The 23756-nt window shown below is 45.6% G+C and overlaps 1 protein-coding gene across 3 annotated transcripts in view; it reads left to right on the top strand.

The window, feature by feature from the left end:
- Window positions 1-16881, top strand: part of TMEM132D (transmembrane protein 132D) — a 228325-nt gene extending 211444 nt beyond the window's left edge. For all 3 annotated transcript variants that reach the window (XM_032706180.1, XM_032706182.1, XM_032706181.1), the window contains exons 6-9: window positions 7807-8012; window positions 9100-9373; window positions 10755-10946; window positions 13787-16881. In XM_032706180.1, coding sequence (XP_032562071.1) covers window positions 7807-8012; window positions 9100-9373; window positions 10755-10946; window positions 13787-14962 — 1848 coding nt within the window. In that variant the 3' untranslated portion in view covers window positions 14963-16881. The remainder of the gene's footprint in view (window positions 1-7806; window positions 8013-9099; window positions 9374-10754; window positions 10947-13786) is intronic.
- Window positions 16882-23756: the final 6875 nt, after the last annotated feature.

Genomic DNA, 23756 nt, shown 5'->3' with positions numbered 1-23756 from the left:
GTAACCCAGCCCCAGGGGACACATCCTGCCCAGGTGGCACCAGGGTGTCCTGAGCTCAGTGGCTGAGTGGAAATGGGTCCAAAAAAAAAAAAAAAAAAAAAAAAAAACATGGAAAGGAAAAATCCACTGAAATTTTATCAGCCGAATCTTGATTTAAAAAAAGAAAAAAAAAACCACCAAAAGGTGATTCCTGAGGAGAGACCGTTAATGAGGGGATTTTTCAGTCGGTAACACCAAGACACTGCGAACGTTGTGTCGGATCCGCAACGTTCACAAAGGAACTATTAAACTTCCAGCTCCACTTGGATGTTTGCCCAGAATTGTAAGTCCTTTTGAAAGTTCCCACTGCGTGTTTCTCTCGGGGATGCTTGGCTGAGGATGATAGATTGACGTTTGCCACAAAGCTGCAGAACAAACTGAAAAAAAAAATCCCCCAAGGAATTAATTGGTATCAGAGTTCTCCTAATCAATATGCTCTCTGATATGCTTCAGGTGGATCAGTGCAGTGAAAACTGATCTTTCATTTGCACAGGTCTCTGCTAATATCCATTTATTGCAGCGCTAGGTGACACTTTCATCACGACACTGTGGAAAACCTGGCAGGAAAGAAGCTCTGAAGGCCCTTAGAAACTAAAGGAGATGTTTGTCCCTGGGTTAAAAAAGCAGATACAGTTGTGGATTGCAGTGTTCTTTGGTGTCATGCTGCAATAGGAAAGCCACTGTGGAAAAGTGTGGGCACTTTGAAGGTGTGGACCTTCAGAATTCAGAGCACCTTCTGGTTTTTCCAAATCTTCAGAGTCCAGATGTGTCACTTGACACCTGCTCTAAAACCAGCGCAATCTTTCTGCACAGGGTGGAGAAACAGCTATAAAAGAATGACAAGGTATGAAGCCTTGAGAATGTAGCTTATCATTTCATGGGATCAGAGAATGGTTTGCGTTGGAAGGGAACTTAAAGATCATGAAGTTCCAGCCCCCTGCCATGGGCAGGGACACCTTCCACTAGCCCAGGTTGCTCCAAGCCCCGTCTAACTTGCCCTTGAACACTTCCAGGGATGGGGCATCCACAGCTTCTCTGGGCAACCTGTGCCAGGGCCTCACCACCCTCACAGGGAAGAATTTCTCCCCAATATCTAGTTTAATCGTACTCTCAGTTTAAAGCCATTACCTCTTGTCCTATCATTTATCAATTTTGAAAGGGTATTTTCAGATTTTGGCAGGTACTTCAGCCCTCACAGTTAAAATTCAAAATATTTAAAATTAAGAAGGCCTTATGTGTGTAATTCCCTCCCCATGGGGGAAGCTGTCAAGGTGAGGCTGTATTTAAAATCTGTCTGGAATCCAATCACTGGAGTTCAGACCAAGTCATTCTTCTTTCAGCAGCTGTGGAACTGGCCAAGTTGGGATGTTTATCCTGCTGAACCTGCAAGTCACTGAGTAACCAAGGAACAGGGAGAGCATCCCTAAACTTGAGGCAATACCCATTTGCATTTACTGTTTCTTTCTGAGGAAAAAAACCCAAAAATCTTTCTTTCCTCTGCAACACAGGAGGTGCTGTAATTATCCCTCAAGAACAGCTGTTCAGTGGCTGTTCCTAATTCCAGCAGCATCCAGGGTGGTTTAACAGATCTGCTGCTGCCATCGGATCTGAGGATGGTGATTTCTTACCTTGAGGATCCTCACAGAACCCCGGACTAGGACAGTCCTCTTCTCGAGACATACAATGGGTTTAGGGCTGATCTACCCCCTGTGCTGCAGCTTCATTGTGGTTGTTTGTCTCTGCCTTGCATAATTCCAGGCTGGATTCAGTTATCACGGTAACGAATCTCACTCCAACACCTCGGGTTAAGCACGGGTGATTAAATGTGACTCCACCTCCCCTGAGTCATTTATAAGTGACTTACAGAACTAATAATGGCCTCATTCTTCTGTACCTTGGTACACAGCTTGTGTTCTGGAGTCTTTTATAGCTCAAATGAGCTGCTTTTGCTTATTTATGCCCCTCCTCATTCATTTTTAATGGTTAGAAGAGACTCCCCCATTCTTCTTCTGACAGCAGTGATTTAGGCAGGACTCATTATCATAACTTACATTACTAAATATCCCCATTTATGCTGGTAGACCAAGGAAAATGTGTGCAGTGCTAAATCAGAAGAGATCCCATGAGCTTGCCAAGGTGGCAGGGCTGTGTTTGAAGTGTATATTATATACAGAAAGCGCTTGTATGGGGGAAGGATCATTTACAGGAACATGGATGGGGGACAGAGTCACAGTGTTTCTGAAATACAGATTTTATGTGGAAATATGAGAGACTTACTTTCCTAATTGGCCACCCTTGAAATGTCTAGACCTGAACTGCTCAAGATACATCTTATTTTCAAAGACTTATTAGCTGTGACTTCGTAAGAGTTCCAACAGAATTACTGTAGCAGAAAAGCAGTTTCCTGTGAGGGTTTTACTGTTATCCCATGGGAATTTAATAATGATAATGAGGTGGGGAAAGACTGTTGCAGCTATTTCTGGGAGCTGACAGTGAAATGCTGGGTACCTCTTCTGAGAGTTATGATGTACATTCCCCTTTCCTTCCCTCCCATTAGATCTTTGGGTTCTGTTCAGCCCAAAGCTAACACAGAGTTTATGGGACCAAAGGAATAGTCAGCCACACAAATCCATATCTCCCATAGACAGTCTCTGCAAAAGGATAATGGGAAAAGCAGTAAAATCCTTTTAGGAAAGGGATGGGGAATGTCTTCACTGGAGAACTGGATGCAAGAGGTTGGAGTGATAGGGACTGTGTGTGATTTGTGAGGGGTCTTACTGCTTCTTTCCATGTTTTTCCCAGACTGGCTGAAGTCCTGCTGCTGAAAGGCTTTCAAGAGGGTTTTCTTCCACAGATAATGCAGGAAACTGTGAAATAAAATAACAGAAATTAATAAAACCTAATTTCTCTTGCTTGTGATCACACCCTAAGAGCATACAGAATGTGAGGAGTTTTAAAGGTCAGAGATGACTCCTTTTCAAACAACACAAACAGGCTTTTAACGTAAACCTTAAAAAAAGGTGTCTTGGACCAGCAGTGTCCTCTCCTTTTCTGGTCAATATTTGTTTGCAAGGAACCAGCTCTGTGTTTCCCCTCCACAGTTGCAAGGCTACCAGCTGAATTTCGGGTTCAGTTTTGAGGTACTCAGTGCCCAGAGCTGCACGTGGGGCTGGGGACTGCATATTTACAGCAAGGATTTGTAGCAGGAAGCAGCAGTGGCTGAACTCAATTCCCTTTTCTGACAATAGGACTGGGGGGTTGAATTCAATGCAATGCTGAGCACATCTGAAATATTCCACTCTGTGCATTTTGCAGCACTGATGATTGAACTCGACATCCAGCTTGCCAGAAGCTACGTGTTTGGTATGGACATGGTGCACTTGGAAATCTAATTCCTGATTCTGTACTGTGCTGGCAGTAAGGGACAGACCTCTGCCCTCGGTGCCCTGGTGCACAGTGATTAGATGTGTGTGTGTGACTCAGAGGAAGCTGTCTTAGCTGTTCACTGATGTAAGGGAAAGAGGTGGACCTGCAGGAGCCAAAAGAAACCCAAAGCACTTTTATAACCTACCAAGTCCATGCCCCAAAAAAACCCATTCAAACCTCAGTTCCCTCAAGAGATAAAAGTACCCTGTATTGAGAGGATTTCTGGAGCATCTTGTGAAAGCTAAGTACAGCCTCCTTTAATTAATGGAAGTCAGCTCAGTGTAGTTGTGTGAAAAGCTCCAGTGACACAAAGCCCAGAAAGGCTTTAGGAAGGCAGCACAGCACCAGAAGGGTTTAATGGCATTATAATGTCCTTGAATTCCAGTGGCCACAACACAGAGGTGTATTCCAGCAGTACATTAGCAGTAAAAGAAAAATCTACTCTTTCTCTCTTGAGCCCTTGTCTGAACCTTTACCAAAAACTGGAGTTGCCATCCTTGGGATATCAAAACTCAGAGGAGGAGGAAGGGAAGAGGAGTTGATGGGTGGGAGTCACTGGATTTTGGAAAGAAAACAAATTGGGTTTCCCCACAAATCACCCCCTTGCTCCAGCCCCTTTGTAGCTCCTGTTGCATTTTATAATGTGTTTTATGCTCTTCTGGAAGCTGCCTGTTTTGCGACCAAGCTTTTGCGAGTTCACAGTGCCCTCGGTGAGGCCGGGGAGCCGCGCTGGCTCAGCACAGCCCCTCTGCTGCTCGCACACCGAGGGGCTGAGCAGGGGCTCTGTCCCTGCGTTCCTGCCGGGCACGGAGGAGGGCGGGGACCCAAAAGCTGCTTCCACGAATTAACGCCGAAGGAAAGGAGCCGCTTGACAGGCTGAGGAACTGAACTCCGCTGCGGGTTGAAAAGGAGACACGCGGGCTCGGAAAGGGCAGTGGCAGCCGAAGCTTCTCCGTGCTGTCCCCATCACCGTGGACACGGAGAAGCCATCGCGGGGGGGCACAGCCCGAAACCCGGCAGCTGCCGAGCCACCTGTGCCGGGGCTGCCCTCGTGTGCGTGTTTGTCCTGCGGAGCCTCAGCTGAGCCCCGTCAAACTCATCGCAAGATATTCACTCTTTTTCCGACGAGCGGCTTGGAAAACCACGGTGTCAAAGAGAAGGAGGAGCTCGATTTTTCTTCTTTCCCTGCATCCCTTTAGTCCTTCTCTTGTGCTGGAAGATGAATAGTTCGGATGTGTCTGCAGCAACACGGGCATGGCTAATCTGCCCGTCTATTGATGACCTGTTTCTGAATGTGCTGGCCTGATTTATGAAAATGTACTGTACTTTGCCCCATGTTTTGATGTTGCTCTGTTAGGGCTGCATGCAAACTGCAGCAGAACAGTGATGCTTATTCATTCAAGCGGTGAAGGGCTGGCTGGGAGCTGAATGAGCTCATAGTTGTTGCTGACTTCACTTACAGCAAGGGAAACAGGCACAAGTGGGTGTCCCAAGCATAGTCATTTTTTTCCTGACCATCAGTTTGTTTTATAAATAATAATCCTGAAAGCACAAGGTCACGGTATTTATTTAATCATTCATGTGGTAGGTTTTTAGGGATGGGTTATTTTTTTAACTCTCTTTTTGCAGTAAACCCTGATAAAGCTGGAGTTGAGGTCTGTTTGCCTGCCAAATATTCTTCCTCTTGTCATTGCTTGAGCACTGATGAATTTAAAATCTGATAGTCTTATTCCCATCTCTTACTAGCATAATTCAGCAGTTATCTCTATGGCTGGAGAGAGTCTCAGTCATGTTCAAGCCTCCCTGTGCTGAACTGCTCCTCACACATTAACAGACTAATAAAACCAGCAGCAAAATCCCACCTGGGCTGCCTGTGTGTGCTTTAAAAGCCACTGTTCAGACAGTGAAGCATTACCCTGGAGGGAGGATGTTTGGCAGGTCCCCTGCCAGCAGCCCTGGTGAAGTGCAGAGCAGGGGACATGCAGAGGAGCTCTGCTGGGGAGCAGGGCTCCAGCACCTCCACACAGTGGTTTGGACTCATCCCTGAACTCTGATTTGCAGCACAGAAGTTTACCTGTTGCCTTCAATCACTGTTTTCAGTCCTAGGTCTGTCACCCTTGGGGACGTTTAATTGCCTAATGTGTTAATTAGCTGAGATTCACCAATGTAGGTGTTGGCAGCTGGAACCAGAGGTGGTGAGGAAGTCACACAAAGCTGTTACCCATGTGCTGCACAAGAAAATCCTTGTCTTCAGACCATTCACTTGTGCCTCTGGGCCAGCCTGCAGAACACAAGGGCAAGTGCAGGACCTCAGGGCAATCAGCTCCTGGGCTGAGTGTGACCTTGAGGCCACTCTCTTCAGCTTTATCTGTTGCTTCTCCAGTGGCAATCAGCATTTTGAGGCTCTGCCCAGTTTCTCTTCTCACTGGTGTCTCAGGGGAAAGAGGAAAGGCAGAAAGCAGCAGACAAAGCTTATTAGCACGTAGGAGAGTTGTCTGGTGTGAGAACAGCACTTAAAATACAAGAAGGCAACAGGGATAAGCACAGTGCCAGCAAGGAGCAGATGATTTCCACTTACAGAAGCAAGGTGGGAGAAGGAGCAGATGTACCAGGCACTGCCTGAAGGTCTTCTCACTTCCTGCCTGTCGGACAGGCTATTAGACAATGCAGGTAGGAAGGATGATGTAGTTCTTGCCCTGAAAATATCACACTCACATTATCGTGCCTTCTGCGAGGATGCAAGAACAACGTCTGCTCTCCTGCTGCTGCCCAGACATGCTGCTCCCAGAAGGGGACTGTGCTCATGCCTCCAGCCTTCCCTGTAGCCATTTCTGCAGCCTCACATGGAGCTTCTCCCAGAGTTTTGCCAAGTCTCATCTTCCTCAGCCCAGGCCAGTTTGGATCAGCATTGTGATGGAGTGGATGTAACACCAGTGCCAGAGGCCTCAGCTGGGGGCCCTTGGGTTTTGTACCCCCATGTTTTGAGGCTTTTTTGGCAGCAGCTACATTGTCTTGCTGTGCAGCACGAGATTGGATCCTGACAGGAGCTGTTAAGAGCTGGTGTAAAACAGGCAAAGATGAGACTATCCCCAAAAACATAAATCTGCCTGTAAACAAACTCCTTACTTTTCTGCTGAAACCAACAGCAACTGTAAGATTTTTGACCTTAAAACAGAAAAGAGAGATATTGCAAGAGCCACGATAACCTTTTCTGGTACGTTACCTAGGCTCAGACAAGCAAGAATGGAAATGGATTTGCTATGGATCTCTCTGTGAGGGGGTGGTTGTTGTTTAAAGATAATAATATTAGAAATGCAAATTATCCTAAAAAAAAGCTGGTGATATTTAAATATGATTTAAATTCATTTAGCATTCAAACAGAAAAGTAGAAAATGGCATTAAATTCAGATGAGGATGAGGCTATACATTCTGGAGTGACAAATATTAAATACATTGACGGAATGGAATAGAAGGCCTGGCTGGTAATGGATTGTGAAAAGAGTTCAGGGTTTTAATAGATCATTCCTTCAGATCATCAGCACGGTAAAGTGGTAGTTAATAAATTATTTGACGTGTACATTTACTCATATATTTTAACTAACTGTAATGAACAGGTCCTGTCAGCTCACCTAGATCCTCGCAATAGCTGCGAAGTCGCTTGAGTGAGATTTACTAACTCTCTGCAATATTGATGTCCAGAGCTGCAGGTCATAAATAAAGAGACATCAGGACTAGCTTGAGCTTCTGCTCAAGTGTTGTGTAAGGCCTCTGTCAGGTTTGCAGCCGGGATGAGGCTCTTCACTGTGATCAGTTTTTAGTTGTGACCACCCCATACCCTGGTACCTGCAATGGGGCTCTTGAAAAACCCTCTGTCCTAGTCTGGGGTCAATTAGAGAAATTTGTCCCTTGCTCAACTCCCTGTACCTGTTCCTCCCCACAGATATTTGGTATTCCTTGGGCTGCACACAAGGTAGAGCAGGAGAACTGGAGAGTCTGACTGAGCTTTGGGGAAAGGAGAAGGATCGTCTCTCACTGCCATTATACTGGGACTACCCTACTGTTGGAATGGGAATTAAGGACCCAAAAGCTGTTCTTTTATCTTAAATTGTACTGGAAATGTTTATAGCAGAAGAAACCAGTCTGTTCAAATGATGCTGAATTATACAGGCTATTAAGAGCATACCAGGCACCTTTCTTGTTATTCCTAATTGTCCTCTGAACTTGGAGCTTGTTTAAATCTAGATCCTTTCTCTTCTTCCCACCCACTTTCCCAGCATGTGGTGTACTTTATAATTTGTGAAGGGACTCATTAATTTTTTTTTTCTTTCTCCTTTTTTTCAGGTTTCTGACAGATGTGACTATGTCTTTGTCAATGGGAAGGAAATGAAAGGCAAAGTGAATGTCATAGTTAATTTTACTTACCAGCATCTGAGTGCCCCTTTAGAAATGACAGTCTGGGTTCCTCGTCTCCCGCTGCAGATAGAGGTCTCTGACACAGAACTAAATCAGATCAAGGGGTGGAGAGTCCCCATCATCTCTAATAAGAGGTAGGTTTTCATTAGAGGATGTTCATTCTGGGCTGTGCACTTGCCAGAGACCTGTCAGGGCCAGTGGATCTGAACATGCTCATTTGGCCTTAATGCAATTCTGCTGTAAATTTGAAGGTCACCAGACATTTATTCAATAGGCTCCTGCACTGGACTTATAAGGGAAATGGAAACTGCAGGTTGCAGGTCCTGTATTGGAAATCAATTCCCTTTTATAGTGCTAATGACTAAGGTGGGAAGAGCCAATTGGTCAAGTTAGGTGGGATCAGGCATGAGGCAGCAAGAAGACATCAGCAAGAACCAGCTCTGGCAAGGGTGGTCAGTCTGTAGCCTTTTCTCAGGTCCTGGCAGTTAATGCATTCATTGTTAGTGGTCACAATTAGCACATACCTGTTTCATATCACTGTAGGGTGCAGTGGCACTGGTCAGTATCCCAAAGTCAGGACACTCTTACATGAGGGCTTTAAGATATTGTCTGTACCCACAGGTTGGTGGCATGTGAATGACAGAGGATGGATATAGGCAGCTCAGAACTGGTTGCAACTGTTGTCAGTGTATTAAAAACGAAAACAAACTGATAAAGGAGGTACTTGGTATTCCCACCAGCCTATAAAGACATTTATTACTGGGTTCCTGTTAGTGTCACAACAAAGAGATTTTGGTGGAGATGTGATTTCAGCCTGAACACTGTACAGAGGGGGATGTGTGTGCAGGTGCAGAGGAGATTTCCACGGGAACACAAAGATGTTTACGGGAAGATCCAGAAAGAAAAGTGTGAAGGTCCTGAAAGTAAGGACTTGACATAGAAAACAATGGGAGATATTTGGAGAGGACAAGGTGGCAGGGAAGCTAGCAGGGCAGTTGGTGATTTCAGCTGCTGTTTTGGAGGTCTAGGCAGCCTGGAGGTCTCAGTTATGAACAAGGAAAACGGGATAAAACTGGGGGAACCTGACTGACTTCAGAAAGCACTGATGGATGCAATCTGGTCCAGCAGCCAGGTTGCAAACTTATACCAGCAATAGCTCTCCTCTTCCAAGCTCTCCTAACAGCAGTTTAAACTAATTTCTTATTCTTGGTGTCCTCCCAGACCAGCCAGAGACAGTGAAGATGAGGAGGAGGACGAGCGGAAGGGCAGGGGCTGTGCCCTGCAGTACCAGCACGCCCTGGTGAGAGTCCTCACCCAGTTTGTGGCTGAAGCCTCGGACCCCGGTGGGCAGACGAGCTTCTTACTGGGCTCTGACTGGCAGATTGACATCACTGACCTGGTGAGGGACTTCATGCAGGTGGAGGAGCCAAGAATCGCCAAGCTGCAGGACGGACAGGTTCTGGTTGGGCTGGAGCTTGGAATGACAACCATTCAGGTAGGGAAAATGAATCACTTGTTCCTTTTCCTCCAATAACCCACCACCCTGGGAGCTGAGGTGCTGAAGAAGTGGTACAGCATTAACAAGAAAAACTGGAGCCATGAATTTTCAAATGGGACAGAATTGCAGCAAGGACTGGAAGACACAGAAGAGATGATTTTTCTCTTCTTATTTTGTGCCCCACAGTAAAGTAGATGGCAGTTTTATTTAATTTGGTCAAACCTGTATATTCAGAGGCTTTTTCTGATTATTTTTGTCTGAGGCTGGTTTTGAACCTGGAGCCAGTGTGTAGGTTACCATAAGGCATGCAGCTGGTGGAACAGCTCAGTCTGCTCAAAGCCTACATTGACAAAGCAAATGAAAAAGTGCTGGTTAAGGAACTGAGACTGGAATATCAATCCAAATATTAATTAAAAGAAAAGGAATAGGAGAAAGGGGGAGAGAGATTAATTTAGTGATAATACAAAGAAGAAAACCTGTTAAGAAACATTGGAACAGGGAAAAAAAATGTAGCTCTCCAGACATGCTCATCATCCCAAACTGTCAAAGCAGAAAACAACCATCACACCTGTTGATAACAAGGTCATCAGGGCTGGAGAAATGGGATTTGAGATTTCTGGCTTTCTGTAAAATCTCTAAAGATTTTTCTGAAAGACTTTCCAGAGCTCTGGGACTTGCAGTGCTCCAACAAATACACATAAAACTGTGGAAAAAAAATTCAAAGGAAAAAAGCTGAGAGCAAGTTAGATTTAAAGAATACCTATTATAAGCTGCTTCCAAAATGCTCTGTACCCTATATGGATCATTAAATTCAACTTGCTTGCTAATGAGCATCTCTGGATGTCATGTATCAGTGCACTGACCTCTGTGCATGTTTTCTTAACCAAAACAAATTTCCTCTATCAACTTTGTATACAGTAACATGAATGGCTATTGTAGCAATACATAAACCTTTCTTTCCATAGGATAGAAATAAATGCCATTTGTTGAATAGACTTTATTTAAACCTACGGATTGCATTATATTTATGCCACCTAAAAACGCGATCATTAATAAAATACTTGCATTTCACATAAAGATTACACTTACAAATAGTTAATACATGTGAAGCAGAGTTAATACATATGACAGAGGTGAATGGCATAGCTGATTACAATTACATTGGTAAAAGCTTATAAGCCCCCTGTTATTGCAGAAAAGTTATAAAATGTGACTAGCTGTTCTTAATCATATTTTAATAGTGCCTGTCTGCTATGAGGGATTCTTCCCATTACCATAAACGTCCCTTATCTGTATTACAGGAGCTGTAATATCTGTGCAGATATTTCACTTGGTGCTGTGCAAAATGGCTGTTGCTAACCTCAGTTTTTCTTTTCAGATTTTGTCCCCCCTTTCCGATGCCATCTTGGCCGAGAAGACAGTGACAGTTCTGGATGAGAAGGTGACAATAACTGACCTGGGAGTGCAGCTGGTGACTGGACTGTCCCTCTCTCTGCAGCTCAGCCCAGGAAGCAACAAGGCCATCTTTGCTACAGCAGTGGCACAAGAGCTGCTCCAGTCCCCAAAGCAGGTACTGTTGCCCACATGTGTTGTGTTGTGTTGTGGGAGGACACCACTCTGAGTCACCACATCTGACATTATAGGCTCGTGGAATCAAGCAGATTTTTATTAATAGTGTGCTAAGGAAACATTTTGCTTATGGAGACTTTTCTGAAGGCCACCGAGTGCCCCAACAGAAAAATAAATATCTCACAGGAGTGGCACTGTGTTTGAACAACCCAGTCACCAAACACCCCATCTGTCATGGCTGCATCCCATAAATAACACAGGCAACTCAGTGATGCTTCATAATTAAGTAACAGCAAACCCCTTACACGCACACACACACACACACACACACACACACACACATGCCCTTTCTGTCCCATCCAGCACTTAATACATCACAGGACATATTGCCAAGTTCAACCTCCCACCACAGGTACCCAAATCAACCCTTTAATTCCATCTTGACGTGAGAAAGTGTTTTGCATTGTGCCAAACTCTTCTTCTTTTAGTTACTTGCTGTGAGCACTTTAAGAAGTCAGGGAACATCCCTTTCATTCTGATTCATTACTAGAATATGAATCAGCATCACTGACTCATTTCCTGATTCATGATTTCATAAACCATTTTTTTCCCCTTATTATTCTTAGTTCCTACATTAGGGAACCAACAGTTACCAAGGGCTTTTGGACATTGCCATGTCCCCATCAGTCCCTGCTTCGTGTTTGTCCTTGTGCTTCTGTATACATTTGAAATTTAAACATTTTTCCAACCCAAATCCATCAGTCTGGGACTTACATCAAGGATGCACTGGCTCTTAACACTCGAACATGTTCTGAGCTTTAGAGGTAAATGATCATGACATGCACGTTTGAAGTCTGGCCAGCTGTTGAGATGCTTTAATTCATCATGGAGTCTTATCCTTGGGATGCAGGATGAGAAATAATGCAGGACTGCTGCCTTTATAGGGTGATAAACATCAGGCTCCCACAGTCTTCCAGGAGTTAAGAAATCGATGCCAGGCAGCTGGAAATAAGGCCAGTGAGCTGTCCATTGCTCACATGGGGAGTTAAACAAACTGCCTTGAAATCAGCCCCAAAGCAGGGATTGATGGCATTTATTGCCACTCTGCTGCCCAGCACTGGCATTTCAGTTCCCAGAAATGGAGTCTGGACAGGTCCCTCTCTGGGTGCAGGGGCACAGTCAGAACTGCATTGATCAGTATTAAGCCAGTGAGGAGGGTGTGTACCCTCCACCCTTCGAGGGCTGACTCTCTTTTGAAAGGCATCTGATTCCCTCCATTGCTCAGGCCATGATTTTCAGAGCCCAATCCCTATAAGCAAAGCAATGCAAAATTAATAAATGGTTATGCAGGTTTAAGCAACACAGTGGGAGGATGAGAGTTGATGACACAAATTCCATGCGGCCTTCAAGAAACATCCAAAGATTAATAAACACAAAGCAGGGATTTATGGCAGTGCCAGCAACGTCTTAGGGCTCTGTCCTGAAATAGAGACAGAAGCAAATCTCCCATTGAAGCAGGGGGAGCTTTGTGGCTGGAAGGATTTCGGAATCAGGCCAGTAGATTATGCATGGTACAATCCCAAAAGACTGGAAGCTCATTCTCCGTGCTATGAACAGGTGAATGACTTTGTGCTGGGAAGAATTTCAAAGATAATCATATATATTTATTCTTTATGCATGTGTGGAGTTAGAATGTAAATACTGTCTGTTTGAAAAACTGCTTATTTAAAGGAACAGGGCTTTTATTACAGCTTCTGCAAGTTATTCTGTTGGTTGGGTGTCTGTCTCAGACTCTCAGAGCAGGGTGATCCCAACGGGACAAAAGCTCATCTCATTTCAGACGCTAAAGAATCTACTGATCAAGTCAGGAGTCTGTCTGGTGTGGATTTTCCAGTGTCTAATAAGGTGCAAATATTGCAACCAAAACAGGGCAAGTCAGGCCATCAGAAACAGGAATAAGATTCCAGGAAAGCACCTTGAATTTTGTCTGTAAATGATCAATGGGCGAATGCAAAGATTTTTTCAGGGAGCACTGCAGCTTTCGATGGCCATTTGAGAGTCCTTAGAGGACCTGATTTTCAGCACGTTTTCTGAAATGTTTCGAGTTAGAAACCAAAAGTGAAGGTTCCCAGGAGTGCTGCACCATCAGGCACATTCTGTTACAGAATTAGTACTCAGGTCAGATTCATCTACATTCAGCAAGCCTCCATGCACTCTGAAGTACACAATCTGCATTGCTGTGACACAAGATTAAACTTTATTATTGTCTTGCTTTTAATTGCTAACAAGCATGACAATTACCCTGGCCATTTCCTGAAGAAGCAACTGGTTGGTTTACCTTGCTTGTACAGTCCGCTAATTTAATTTGAGAGACAAAAATCAAGGAGTGAAGGTGTGGAGCCATGTATGGACCTGCTTGCTGTATTAGGTGTTTTTTAACGCGTGTTGAAAGTAATAAGAGGAGACTTTGTATTTTAAGCAGTTTAGAAATCATGTAATTTTTTTTTTCATTTAAATATACAACAGTAAATGATCTCAGTCACCGGTAATGCTTTCTGACATGCAATTTATTACGGTGCTGAAGTAGATTCTGCAGAGCCCAGGGGATACAGCTCCTTTAAGCACCTTTGTGGAAACAAATCTTATTATCAATGAGTGGTTTAGACTAGTATTTCTCTTCACATCTTGGCAGGATATTAATTTTATTGCTCTCCCTATTTATTTCTTTTCTGGTTACAAATGGTATATGGATCTTGTGAGGAGGAGGGAATAGACCGGGACAGACCGTATTTCCCTCGATGTTTATTCTCAGTGTATGTATATTTGTTTTATATACTACAGGAAGCAGCCATCAGCTGCTGGATCCAATTCAGTGATGGATCTGTCATGCCCCTGGATATTTATGACCCCAAAGACTTCTCCTTGTCAGCCACATCGCTGGATGAGAAGGTGGTCTCCATTCATCACGACCCCAAATTCAAGTGGCCTGTGATTGCCGCTGAGACAGAAGGCCAGGGGACGCTGGTGAAGGTAGAGATGGTGATCAGTGAGTCATGCCAGAAATCCAAAAGGAAGAGCATCCTGGCTGTTGGAAGTGGTAGCATTAAAGTCAAGTTTGGGCAGGGTGATGCCAACCCCAACGTCAGTGACAGTAAACACAGGGGTGCTGGTGTCCACCTGGAAAATCACGCCAGTGACCGGCGCCAGAAAAATACGTGGCAGGAAAGAGCCGGGGGGGATGGTCACTATTACAGCTCCTCCATGGGCCACGAGCAGGGCAGGGGAACCACCACCCAGAGGTCTATTCTGAGTAGAAAAGAAGACAGAGAAAGCCTCCTGGATGATGAGAGTCAGAACATGCCAATAGACTTCACGAGCTTCCCTGCACAGGTGGATCTGCCCAGAAACAACGGAGACTTGGAAGAGAATGACCTGGTGCAGTCCCCCAGGGGACTCAGCGACCTGGAGATAGGGATGTATGCTCTGCTGGGAGTCTTCTGCCTGGCAATTCTGGTCTTCCTTATCAATTGTGTCACTTTTGCTTTAAAGTACAGGAACAAACAAGTTCCCTTTGAAGAGCAGGAAGGTATGAGCCACTCTCATGACTGGGTTGGGCTGAGCAACAGGACAGAACTTCTGGAGAATCACATAAATTTCTCATCCCAACAAGAAGAACATATCACAGCCATTGACAGAGGAGTGGACTATGAAGAGAGCAAATATCTTCTCAACACAAATGCCACCAAAAATATCAATGGACAATCTTTCAGGTCTACTGAGACCACATTCACTGAAGGGAAAGAACAGAAAAGTGAACCAACTACTTCTCCTACCTCTAAGAGGAAACGGGTTAAATTCACCACCTTTACCACCATCTCCTCTGATGATGGGTGTCCAACTGTCAACTCAATCTTGATGAGTAATGAGGATGACATTAAATGGGTCTGCCAGGATATGGACCTGGGGGAATGCAAAGAACTTAAAAACTATATGGAGAGGTTACACGAAAATGCATAATGAGACACAAGAGACTTTTTTGTTTGGTTTGTTCGTTTGTTTGTTTTTCACTCACCTTCTGCCTTTAATTTTGGGTAGTGGGGCAAAATGTTGTATAGCTAACAAGAATCCACTGGTGGATAATAACTCAATGGAGCCCCAAGAAGCCACCCAAAAGCAGCTGGGAGAGCAGAGATCCTGGACAGCTCTTAAAATTCAAATCTTCTTTGTGCTCAGAGATGGAAGTGAGAGATGTGTGTGGTTTTTTTGATACATGGTAACACGAGAAAAAACCTTAGCAAAATAATATGGTTTCATTCTCTGAGCTTTCCCAGGAAATCAATAAATATAACAAACTCCAGTGCAGTTTGGATATTACAAAGTTCACACAGCTCTACTGTTCAATATTGCAAGCTTTGGTTAAAAGCAAAAAATTGGTCTCAGAATAAATAGATCCACGAAAGAGCGTGTCATCCAAACCACGTGCAGAGAATATCCATCCAAGACATTAATTTAAAGCTGACAAAAACCAACAGTGTGAGCAAAGCAGCTCCCAGAGCTGAAGAGTCATGAGTTTCCAAAGAATCTGGAGGGGGAAAAGGAGTAACTGGGCTGTTTAACAACCAGCATGTTTGCCTCCCAAGCACTGAGAATGGATACACATATACAGTTAAAACTGAAACTCTCTTTTTAAGTAGATGCCAAGGTAATAAACTTTGTCAGCCAATTTTCAGTATTTCCTAATTTGTAAAATAGGAGAAGATATAATCTATACTCAGAATATCACTCATATTAAGGAAGGTCTGTTTTGGAAAGTTTGAGAGAACGAGCTATTTTTAAAAAGCCCACTTTCTTTGATTGCCCTGTTTTGAATTTGTATTCCCAGCCATTTCCCTGGAGCGTTCCCCATCTGGTATCCTGAGGGCACTTCCCAGCATCAGTCACCTTTGGAAGCCTGTGGTTCCTTCCTTCCCCTCCATGCACACTCCCTCCTCCACGGTGTGCTCTTGCCAAGCACAGACCCTGTTGGTACCACACTGGTACTTGCTTTACATGCTGTCATTTACCAAAGCTGGCCACTCTCTCTCTGGGTAAGTGTAACTTGTGCTGAACTCAGCACCAGCAGCAGCTGCCTCTTTGTCCATCCCCTCCCCTGGGGGAGGTCGGGTTGTTCAGTTCCTTCTGCTCCTGCCTCTTTAGCCCCCTGCTCAGCACGTTTAGAGGGCACTCGGAGGTCACAGGGGAGAGCTGCACATTCAACATTGAAGCCTGAACAGCTACACTCAGTAGATAACATTTGTTTCTCCCAGAGGTGATGATTATCTTTTGTTTTCTTCTGATAAGGATGTACATATGGTAGGATTTCAGTGATTACCCTTCCAATCCAATGTGCCCTCCAGCCCCAAATCCATGACATTTTTTGTGAGGTCCAAAAGCAGTCTCCAATGGCCAGTGGCAAAGTGCCAAAGCACTAACTAAAATCCAGTTTATATTTCAAGTTTTCCTTTATTTTCCAGAGTAAATCCCTGCCCTCCTTTTGTTATTAAGTCTCTTCCCATCATTGAATCTAGGTTGCTCAGTTCAATACACACCCGCCCTCCCACAAACACTTAGATTGGATCCCTCTATATTTAGAATGTACTGTAGATTGTAAGAATGTAATATATATATTTATAAACATGCCAACTGTGAATAAAATTTGCATTTTAGTGGCTTCATCTTTTTTTCCTACTCTGAACGCCTCTTTCCTTTCACTGTCAGAACGTTTACCCTACAAGAGACTGGCAGCAATATGGGGACATGTCCTTTGGTGAATCCTTGAAGGCTCATGGCACAATCTAGTCACCAAGTTTTACACTGTGCAGTGTTGGGGGAGAACATGCAACATCAACAGCATGTTATGCTACAAATGTGTTTGCACCAAGCCACCCTTCCAAGGTTTGAAGCTATTTGCAAATAAATTCCACATGCATATTTCTAGCCTGAAAGCCCGATATGTTGAGTTTCTGCTTTTGGTTTCTGGTTTTCTTCTGTTGGGAAGATCCACGAGTGGCTGAACATGTTTTGAGGTGTTTTTAAAAGAGAAGGTGTAAATAGGGCAGATATGCCCAAAACTTCGGAGATCAGGACTTGCACATCAGACGCTCTTTGCTTGCTCCCAGCACCTCCCCTCGAGGCCTGGATGACCCAGTGCAGGAGGAGATGCAGCAGTGAGGGCAGCACAGTGCAGGGCCCAGACTGGCTCTGGGTGAGTGCAGGGCCCAGCCTGGCTCTGGATGAGTGCTCAGGTGATGGGAGCAGCCTTGGTACCACAGCAGAGCATGGCAGGCTCCCGGCGGGTTCAGCCGTGTTCTAACTCCCAGTCTTGCCTCCAACTCTGGAGCTATTTTGAGTGCTTTTCACACATCACTACACGATGTCCTCAGAGACTCACCCTGAGCAGTGTGTGGTGGTCAGGGCAGAAGTGCCCAGCTCTCAACTGGCAGCCTGAGCACATCAGAGGTGTGTGTACGAGGTCGCCTTTCCAACGTCACGGCACAGCCGATCCTTCGGAAGAGCAGGCACAGGCCACGCTGGGAGCAGCCTGTCACAACTGCTTTGCCAACGAGCTGCTCTGGCAAACCCACATTTCTGCCTTAGCTGCCCCTGGGGAGCGGGAAGAACTAAGAGCAAGTTCATCTGGTAGCACAAACCACCGAAATGCCTCTCCGAGGACAAGCAGCCGTCAGCTCCAGCGTGAAGGATACTGATGTGCAGATTTGTGCCTGTCTGCTTGCTCAGAGGTCCCTGCTGTCTCTAACAGCTGTAACTTGCTATTATCCAGTGCTATAAATAATACACAGTATTTAGAGTGCCCTTTGTCTGTGGATCTCACAGTGCTCTGAGCAAGGTGGATTCCTTATTGACACGGAGAACCCCAAGGTTAAGTGATGTGCCCAGAGTAACACTGGAAATCTGTGGCAAAACCACACTGTGCAGGATCCTCAGCTCTGTTCAAGGAGAAGCCAGAGTGAATTGTGGCCACCTGTATGCAAGCAAACACTCTTAATTAATCTGCTAATAGCAGAATAAATCACTTCCTATAGAGATTTTTGTATGTACATATGATTGGGAGGATGTGTTTGTGTGTATTCACTTTTTGCACTGCACAGAGTCCACACTTTTAAGCAAGAGCTTCTGCACCATGGAACATCCCAAGGGACAAAGTTTGTGTTCCAGGTAATCAGATGAGATCTTAACTGGCAAACAGGGGCTAAATTCTGTTCCCCATCATAAAAGCAGTGATAGTGTTTAGGTGCTGCATTCACACAATGTTTTTCAGCTGTGGCTCCCATTGGCAACCTCTTGAGCCTGATAAAGAGCCCTGCTGAGAGCAAGCAGTCTCCTGTGAGAGTTATTAATTACCTTGCTCTTTTTTTCTTTGCTATTGCCTCCTTATTTTCATGTTTGAGTCTCTTTTCTTGTGAGAAAGAGTTAGACTGATAGACTGATACAGGCATGTTTAAAAAGAAAATTTATCTGATGCAGTTTGGTTCTTTTTAGAGACTTTATGCATGAATACAATCAGGAGCAGAAACTCGATGGTCCTATAAATCAGGTAAGCTGGTTCTTTATTCTCTTCCTTCATTTTAAAAGCTTCCCCTTCAGCAGTCTTAAATATATAGTAGTTTAGACCAAGCTGCATTAATACACCAGTGAATTCAAAGTCTGAGCAATGCAGCCAAATAATTGGTTTGAAACAAGACTTCTGCAGAGGTAAGTGACTTGAAAAACCAGGATAGGTATTAAATCGATGTGCAGCCAGCACTAAGTAGCTCTGGAAACTACTTTCACACCTCGTTTCCATAATGAATGAGATGTAAATGAAATGAGCACACTGGAGACACTTTAGTTCAGCTCTGTGTATGTTCACTTTCTCCAAGACTGCCTGCTCTCAGTCTCCTGTGGTCTGTGGGGCTGTTTCATTGTGGAAGATCTCTTAGTGAGAGCTAAAGGACTCGAGTGCTGCAGCTTAGCAGAGCCTTTCACATGTGTCACTTAGGAGAGAGGGCTGGTTGGACTCAGGTTTGTATTGATCAAAGTCCAGCAAGCATCACCAAGGAATTAGCTTGGGGAAGGAGCCAAACAGTGCGTTTAGAAAATGCCTCAAGCGTTTAGAAAAAACTCTCTGAGATGGATTTATTTAGTCCTGAAAGCCCAGGAACTCTGCCACGCATTTCTACATGTTTATTGTAGTCCCAAATCCCATCCAGGCACAGCGTTACAGCACTGCAGCAACACATTTAATTGCCTACAGTACAATGCCTGCCATCCAAAATCTTACTACCAGCCCTCACTTTCAGAAATGCACAAGATGATGGACCTGTCAGGAGGAGGAGAGGCTTGTGTCCTGCAGGAGAGGTACATGGTGCCAACCTGAGCTCCCCACACCGCCAGAGCAGGACCAACCATTCCTCACTGCCATGTGTGGCTGCAGCATGAGCTCCCCACTGAGGACAAGCAGGAGTCCAAGAGAGCTCTAAAACAAGTTAGGATATCACCTGCCAAGTGCTGAGGAGATAAGATTTGTGTTCTGCTTCCAGTTCATTTCTGTTTGAAAACTCACGGGTGGGGCCTGTTTGTGCGCTTCCCACGAGGCATATGTTTGAGCACCTTTCTTCTGAAGGGGTGTTTGGCCTCCCAGTACCCATCATCTTCCTCATGCATAAGTAATGTCCCTTCCCTGTAAGTCAGGGGGCTGTTTGGCTTCTTGGTGAAAGCTTTAGCAGATGAAGTTCAAAAGTGGCAGCCCTAGTGCCCTAAGAAGAGCAGAGCACCTGGTACCTCCCTCCCACCAAGGGGAGCAATAGAAGGACCAAGGTTATGTGAGTCAAGCAAGAAGGCCTGAAACGGGATCATTTTCTACCTTTTTGCTGATTTGATATGAAGACCTCTGTCAACAAATCCTTCATTATGCAGCTTCCTGCTGTACAGCGAAGTAAGCAGCCCACACATGTAATATTAATGGCTGGAGAAGCAGCACTGCTGCTCTGTTTGTATGTACTGCCAATGCTCATTAAGAAATTGCCATCCCATGGTAAAGATGGGCTGGTGGATTACACACGACAGGTTCCTGCAAGTGTCTCCTCAAAGCAGCCCCAGAGCCTGGAGGGACACACGTTCCACCCCGAACCACGGTCGCTTGCGCCGCCTGCCAGAACTCACTTGCTCCTTCTTTCTGTGGGTGCAAATGAGGCCTCCTGTTGTGTTCCCCTTCTGCAGTCACAGTCAGAGAAGTGTCTCTGATTGATGCTGTGCTGGCACACTGACAGTGGCTGGGTATCAGCTGCTTGGTACCTGAGTTCCTGTGGCACCTGACGGAGCTCAGATCAATGTCACTGATGCCAGAGAGCTGCAGCTTTGAAGTGTAGCAGGAACTTTGCTTAATCATGCTCAGACCTTTGTTGCTAATAATTAAATTAGAGCTTCCTACAGTCGGTTAACACGCCAATGACATAAAAACCAATCCAAAGAGCTTCACTACTCGGCTCTGATGATACGAGACTGCAAAGATGACTGAGATCCCGTTTTCAACCTTTTGCTGAGCTCAGTAAGCACAGATGAATGGAGTGGAGGAGAAATAAGGATAGGAGTAAGGGGACCGTGCTTGCACTCTCCAGGAGCACTGTTTAGGTCAGCACACAGTGGATGTGTCCAGCACAGGATGATCTGTATCCATGAAGAATTCATCCACCAGCACAGATGCATCCCATGCCCCTCTGTTTCTTCAGCACATCCTTTGTCTGATAGACTGTGGACACCCATTTTCTATCCTGTTGTCATCAAGCCAAAAGCCAAAACCACTGTGCTCCTCTTGGCCATTAATAAGTTTTTACAGCTCTCTCCCATCAGTCCTCCCTCTCAGGCCTAATCAATAGCTTTGCTCTTAGCACTTGGCATTCCCTTCTGTTCTGCCAGTTAGGACACCAAGGTCAAATCAGTCCCTTTTGTGTTTCTCCCATAAATATGTGGAATCAGACTGCAAAATATTTTGTAACACTAAAAAAATCCCATGTACTGACCAGATCTTGCTCTGTACCAAGCCCTCTGCACAGCCTTGACTGTGGCTTTAATACAGCACTTGGTAATCTGTCTTTTGCAAGGCCAGTTCATGCAGCTGAAGAGGCATTTTTGGCAGGTTGTGAGTGCAGGCTCAGAGGGACTTTTCTCACTGCACTGCCCCAACCCCTAAAGAGTGATAGGATTTTATTCAGCTCTTCTAATTGTTTTGTCCCCTTGTCTGGTACAGAGCTGTTGTCCCCCACTCCCAATGCACCCATGATGAGGGATTGTAATGGAAGAGGGTGCTCTTTTAACCCAATTGCAGTCTGATTTCTGAGGCTCCTGGGCATGGTTGCTGTAAAGCAGCAGTGAAGAGGGAGGACAGATAGAGAAGCTGAGCACCATTACACAAATCAGGCCTGAAACCAGGGGAAATTTCCAGGTTTTGGAGCAAGAGCCAGGCCAGAGCACAGAAGAATTTGCTAACAGCTAAATTATGCCACTTTGATGCTCCTAAAAAGAATAACATCACCCTCTCCTCCTCCAGAGTCACACCCTTACATCTTGAAAGCCTGGTTCAGCTTCTCACCCTCCCCTGCAATGGCCTTGGCTATAAACAGCCTCTCCTCCCTTTGTGGTGTAGGCTTGGGAGTTCTGAAGGGGTTGGGAAAAGAGAAAGCAGCAGAGAGAGGGAGAAAGGAGCAAAAGGGGAGAGCTGAGCTGAGACTCAGGGGGTATTTTGCAGCCTGACCTGTTGGGAAGGGGAGCAGCAGTACACACTGCCATCTCTGGATGAGATGGTTGTGAGATGCAGGCAGCCTTGTCTGTGCTGGGGAGCTCCAGCCCTGAGAGCTGAGCTGGGAGGAGCAGGGCTGTCTCCAGCAGGATTTGTGGTGAGCCCAGTGTGCCCAGCTCAGCCTGGGAAGGGCTCGGGCTGTGCCCTCCCTGCCTCCTGCCCACAGCCACCCCCAGAGTCCATGTCCTTGGTGGAAAGTTGCTGGATTAATCAGGAACTCCCAATCTGCCACCCAGGAGGGCTGGTGCCCAAATCTCCAAGGGAGGTGCCCCCACTCTTTAGTGTTATCTCCTGCTTTGGCTCTGAATGCAAGCAAAGGGTGGGAGATTGTAATTTTTTCTATTACAAGGCAGCAGGAAGCCTTAAACAGTACAAATTCCTGCATTTCTGTGTGTATACATGTGTCTGCCTTAGGTATATCCTGAGTAGACTTACACTGTCCTCGTTTCCAGCTGTAATTCATCATTTCCTTACCACAGCTTCCCCATCCCCCATTTTAATATTTTCACTTACCATACTTTGAAGAGCTAGAAATAGCTTGTCAGATTAAGACAGCTCTTGAGAAGTTTAATTTTCCTAATGCTTGTTGGAAATCCCCTTTCTGAATCTGCAGGAATATTAAGGTTCTTAACATGAGCTGTGCAGAGAGGGAATTTGCAAGTAAAGCTGTCAGGGAATTGCAGTTGGGTTAGGAGAGGCTTGATGGACAGCAGGATGGGTGCAGGATGTGTCTCTGAGGAGGGAAGGATGCTGCTGTGGGTGGCAGAGTTGGGAGGGAAGTGGGTAAGTGCCAACCACTTGTTTTCTCCCTGCCAGACCTGGGGAGCAGAGGCAGTCAGACAAAATTAGAGCAGAGGCACACAGAGCAGTTACAAGCAAAGGTAATAGTTCCAATGTCTTTTACTGCTGATTCCCCACTTGGATTTCTGATGTCACTGTTCCTGGCTGTCACAGCTGGTAGGAACTTGCCATGCCCTGGCTCCTGGTTGCCCCAGCACAGTGCTCCTGTGGCAGTGGCCTCTGCAGAAGGTGCCCCTGCACCCAAACAGGAGCAGCTGGGGACCCTCTCACATTAAAGGGTGCAGGGACAAAGCTAAAAGAAGCTTGAATGAGAGCTGTGACAGTTCTGTGCATCACCTGAGTGTTCAAGGCTGTTCCCAGAAAGGCAGTGTTAGTGCAAATATTCTTCATGCAGAGGGAGGAAATAAAAAGGTATTTTACAAAGAACCAGAGAATAGCGTCTCACCAGTCATTTGAGAACAGGTAACCTGAATCCTTGTGCTGGGTTCTGTGTCCAGAGAAAGGTCCCTGTTCCACCAGGGGGGATTGTTCCCTTTTGCCATCAGAGATATCAGCAGCCACATTTACAAACTCTGGGTCCCAGCACGGACCCAGCAGGGCCTGTCCATGCCCAGCTCAGGGCTCTGCTGAGCACAGCTGTGAGTGCTGGCACACCCCGAGCTCTGCTGAACCGAACCCCCCCCAGTCCAGGGCTGAGCTGAGCCCAGGGCTGAGCTGAGCCCAGGGTATCTGCAGCTGGAGCTGGGCCCAGGGCAGGCTGCAGATGGGAGCTTGCATATATTCTTAATAAAAGGCAGATGATCTGTGAGTGGCAGTGCCAAGGGGAGTCCCCCTCCCCGTGGGCAGTCAGCAGCTCTGCTGGCTGGCACCAGTCTCAGAGCACACCACGGGCTCACACAGCAGTTCCAAGGTGCAGGTGTGTCATCAGCCCCTCTTCTTCTGCATCCAGAGCAGAAGCAAATAGTTAAGTGAGATAGAAAAGCTGATAATTCCTCCTCCTCCCCTTTTACCTGCTATTTTCCTCCTGAGTATCTGGCCTCAAAGAATTACTGAAATTAAATATAGCAATTCAGGGTACCCATTGTTCCCTGCTCTGTAATGTGCTGGAGTGGCACCTTTGTATTCATCCAGCCATCCCCATCTCCTCAGATGTGCTGCTCACACAATAGTTATTGT

Source organism: Chiroxiphia lanceolata, chromosome 18, assembly GCF_009829145.1.
Source record: "Chiroxiphia lanceolata isolate bChiLan1 chromosome 18, bChiLan1.pri, whole genome shotgun sequence".
Lineage (NCBI taxonomy): Eukaryota > Metazoa > Chordata > Aves > Passeriformes > Pipridae > Chiroxiphia > Chiroxiphia lanceolata.
This window is presented reverse-complemented; position numbering and strand designations above follow the sequence as displayed.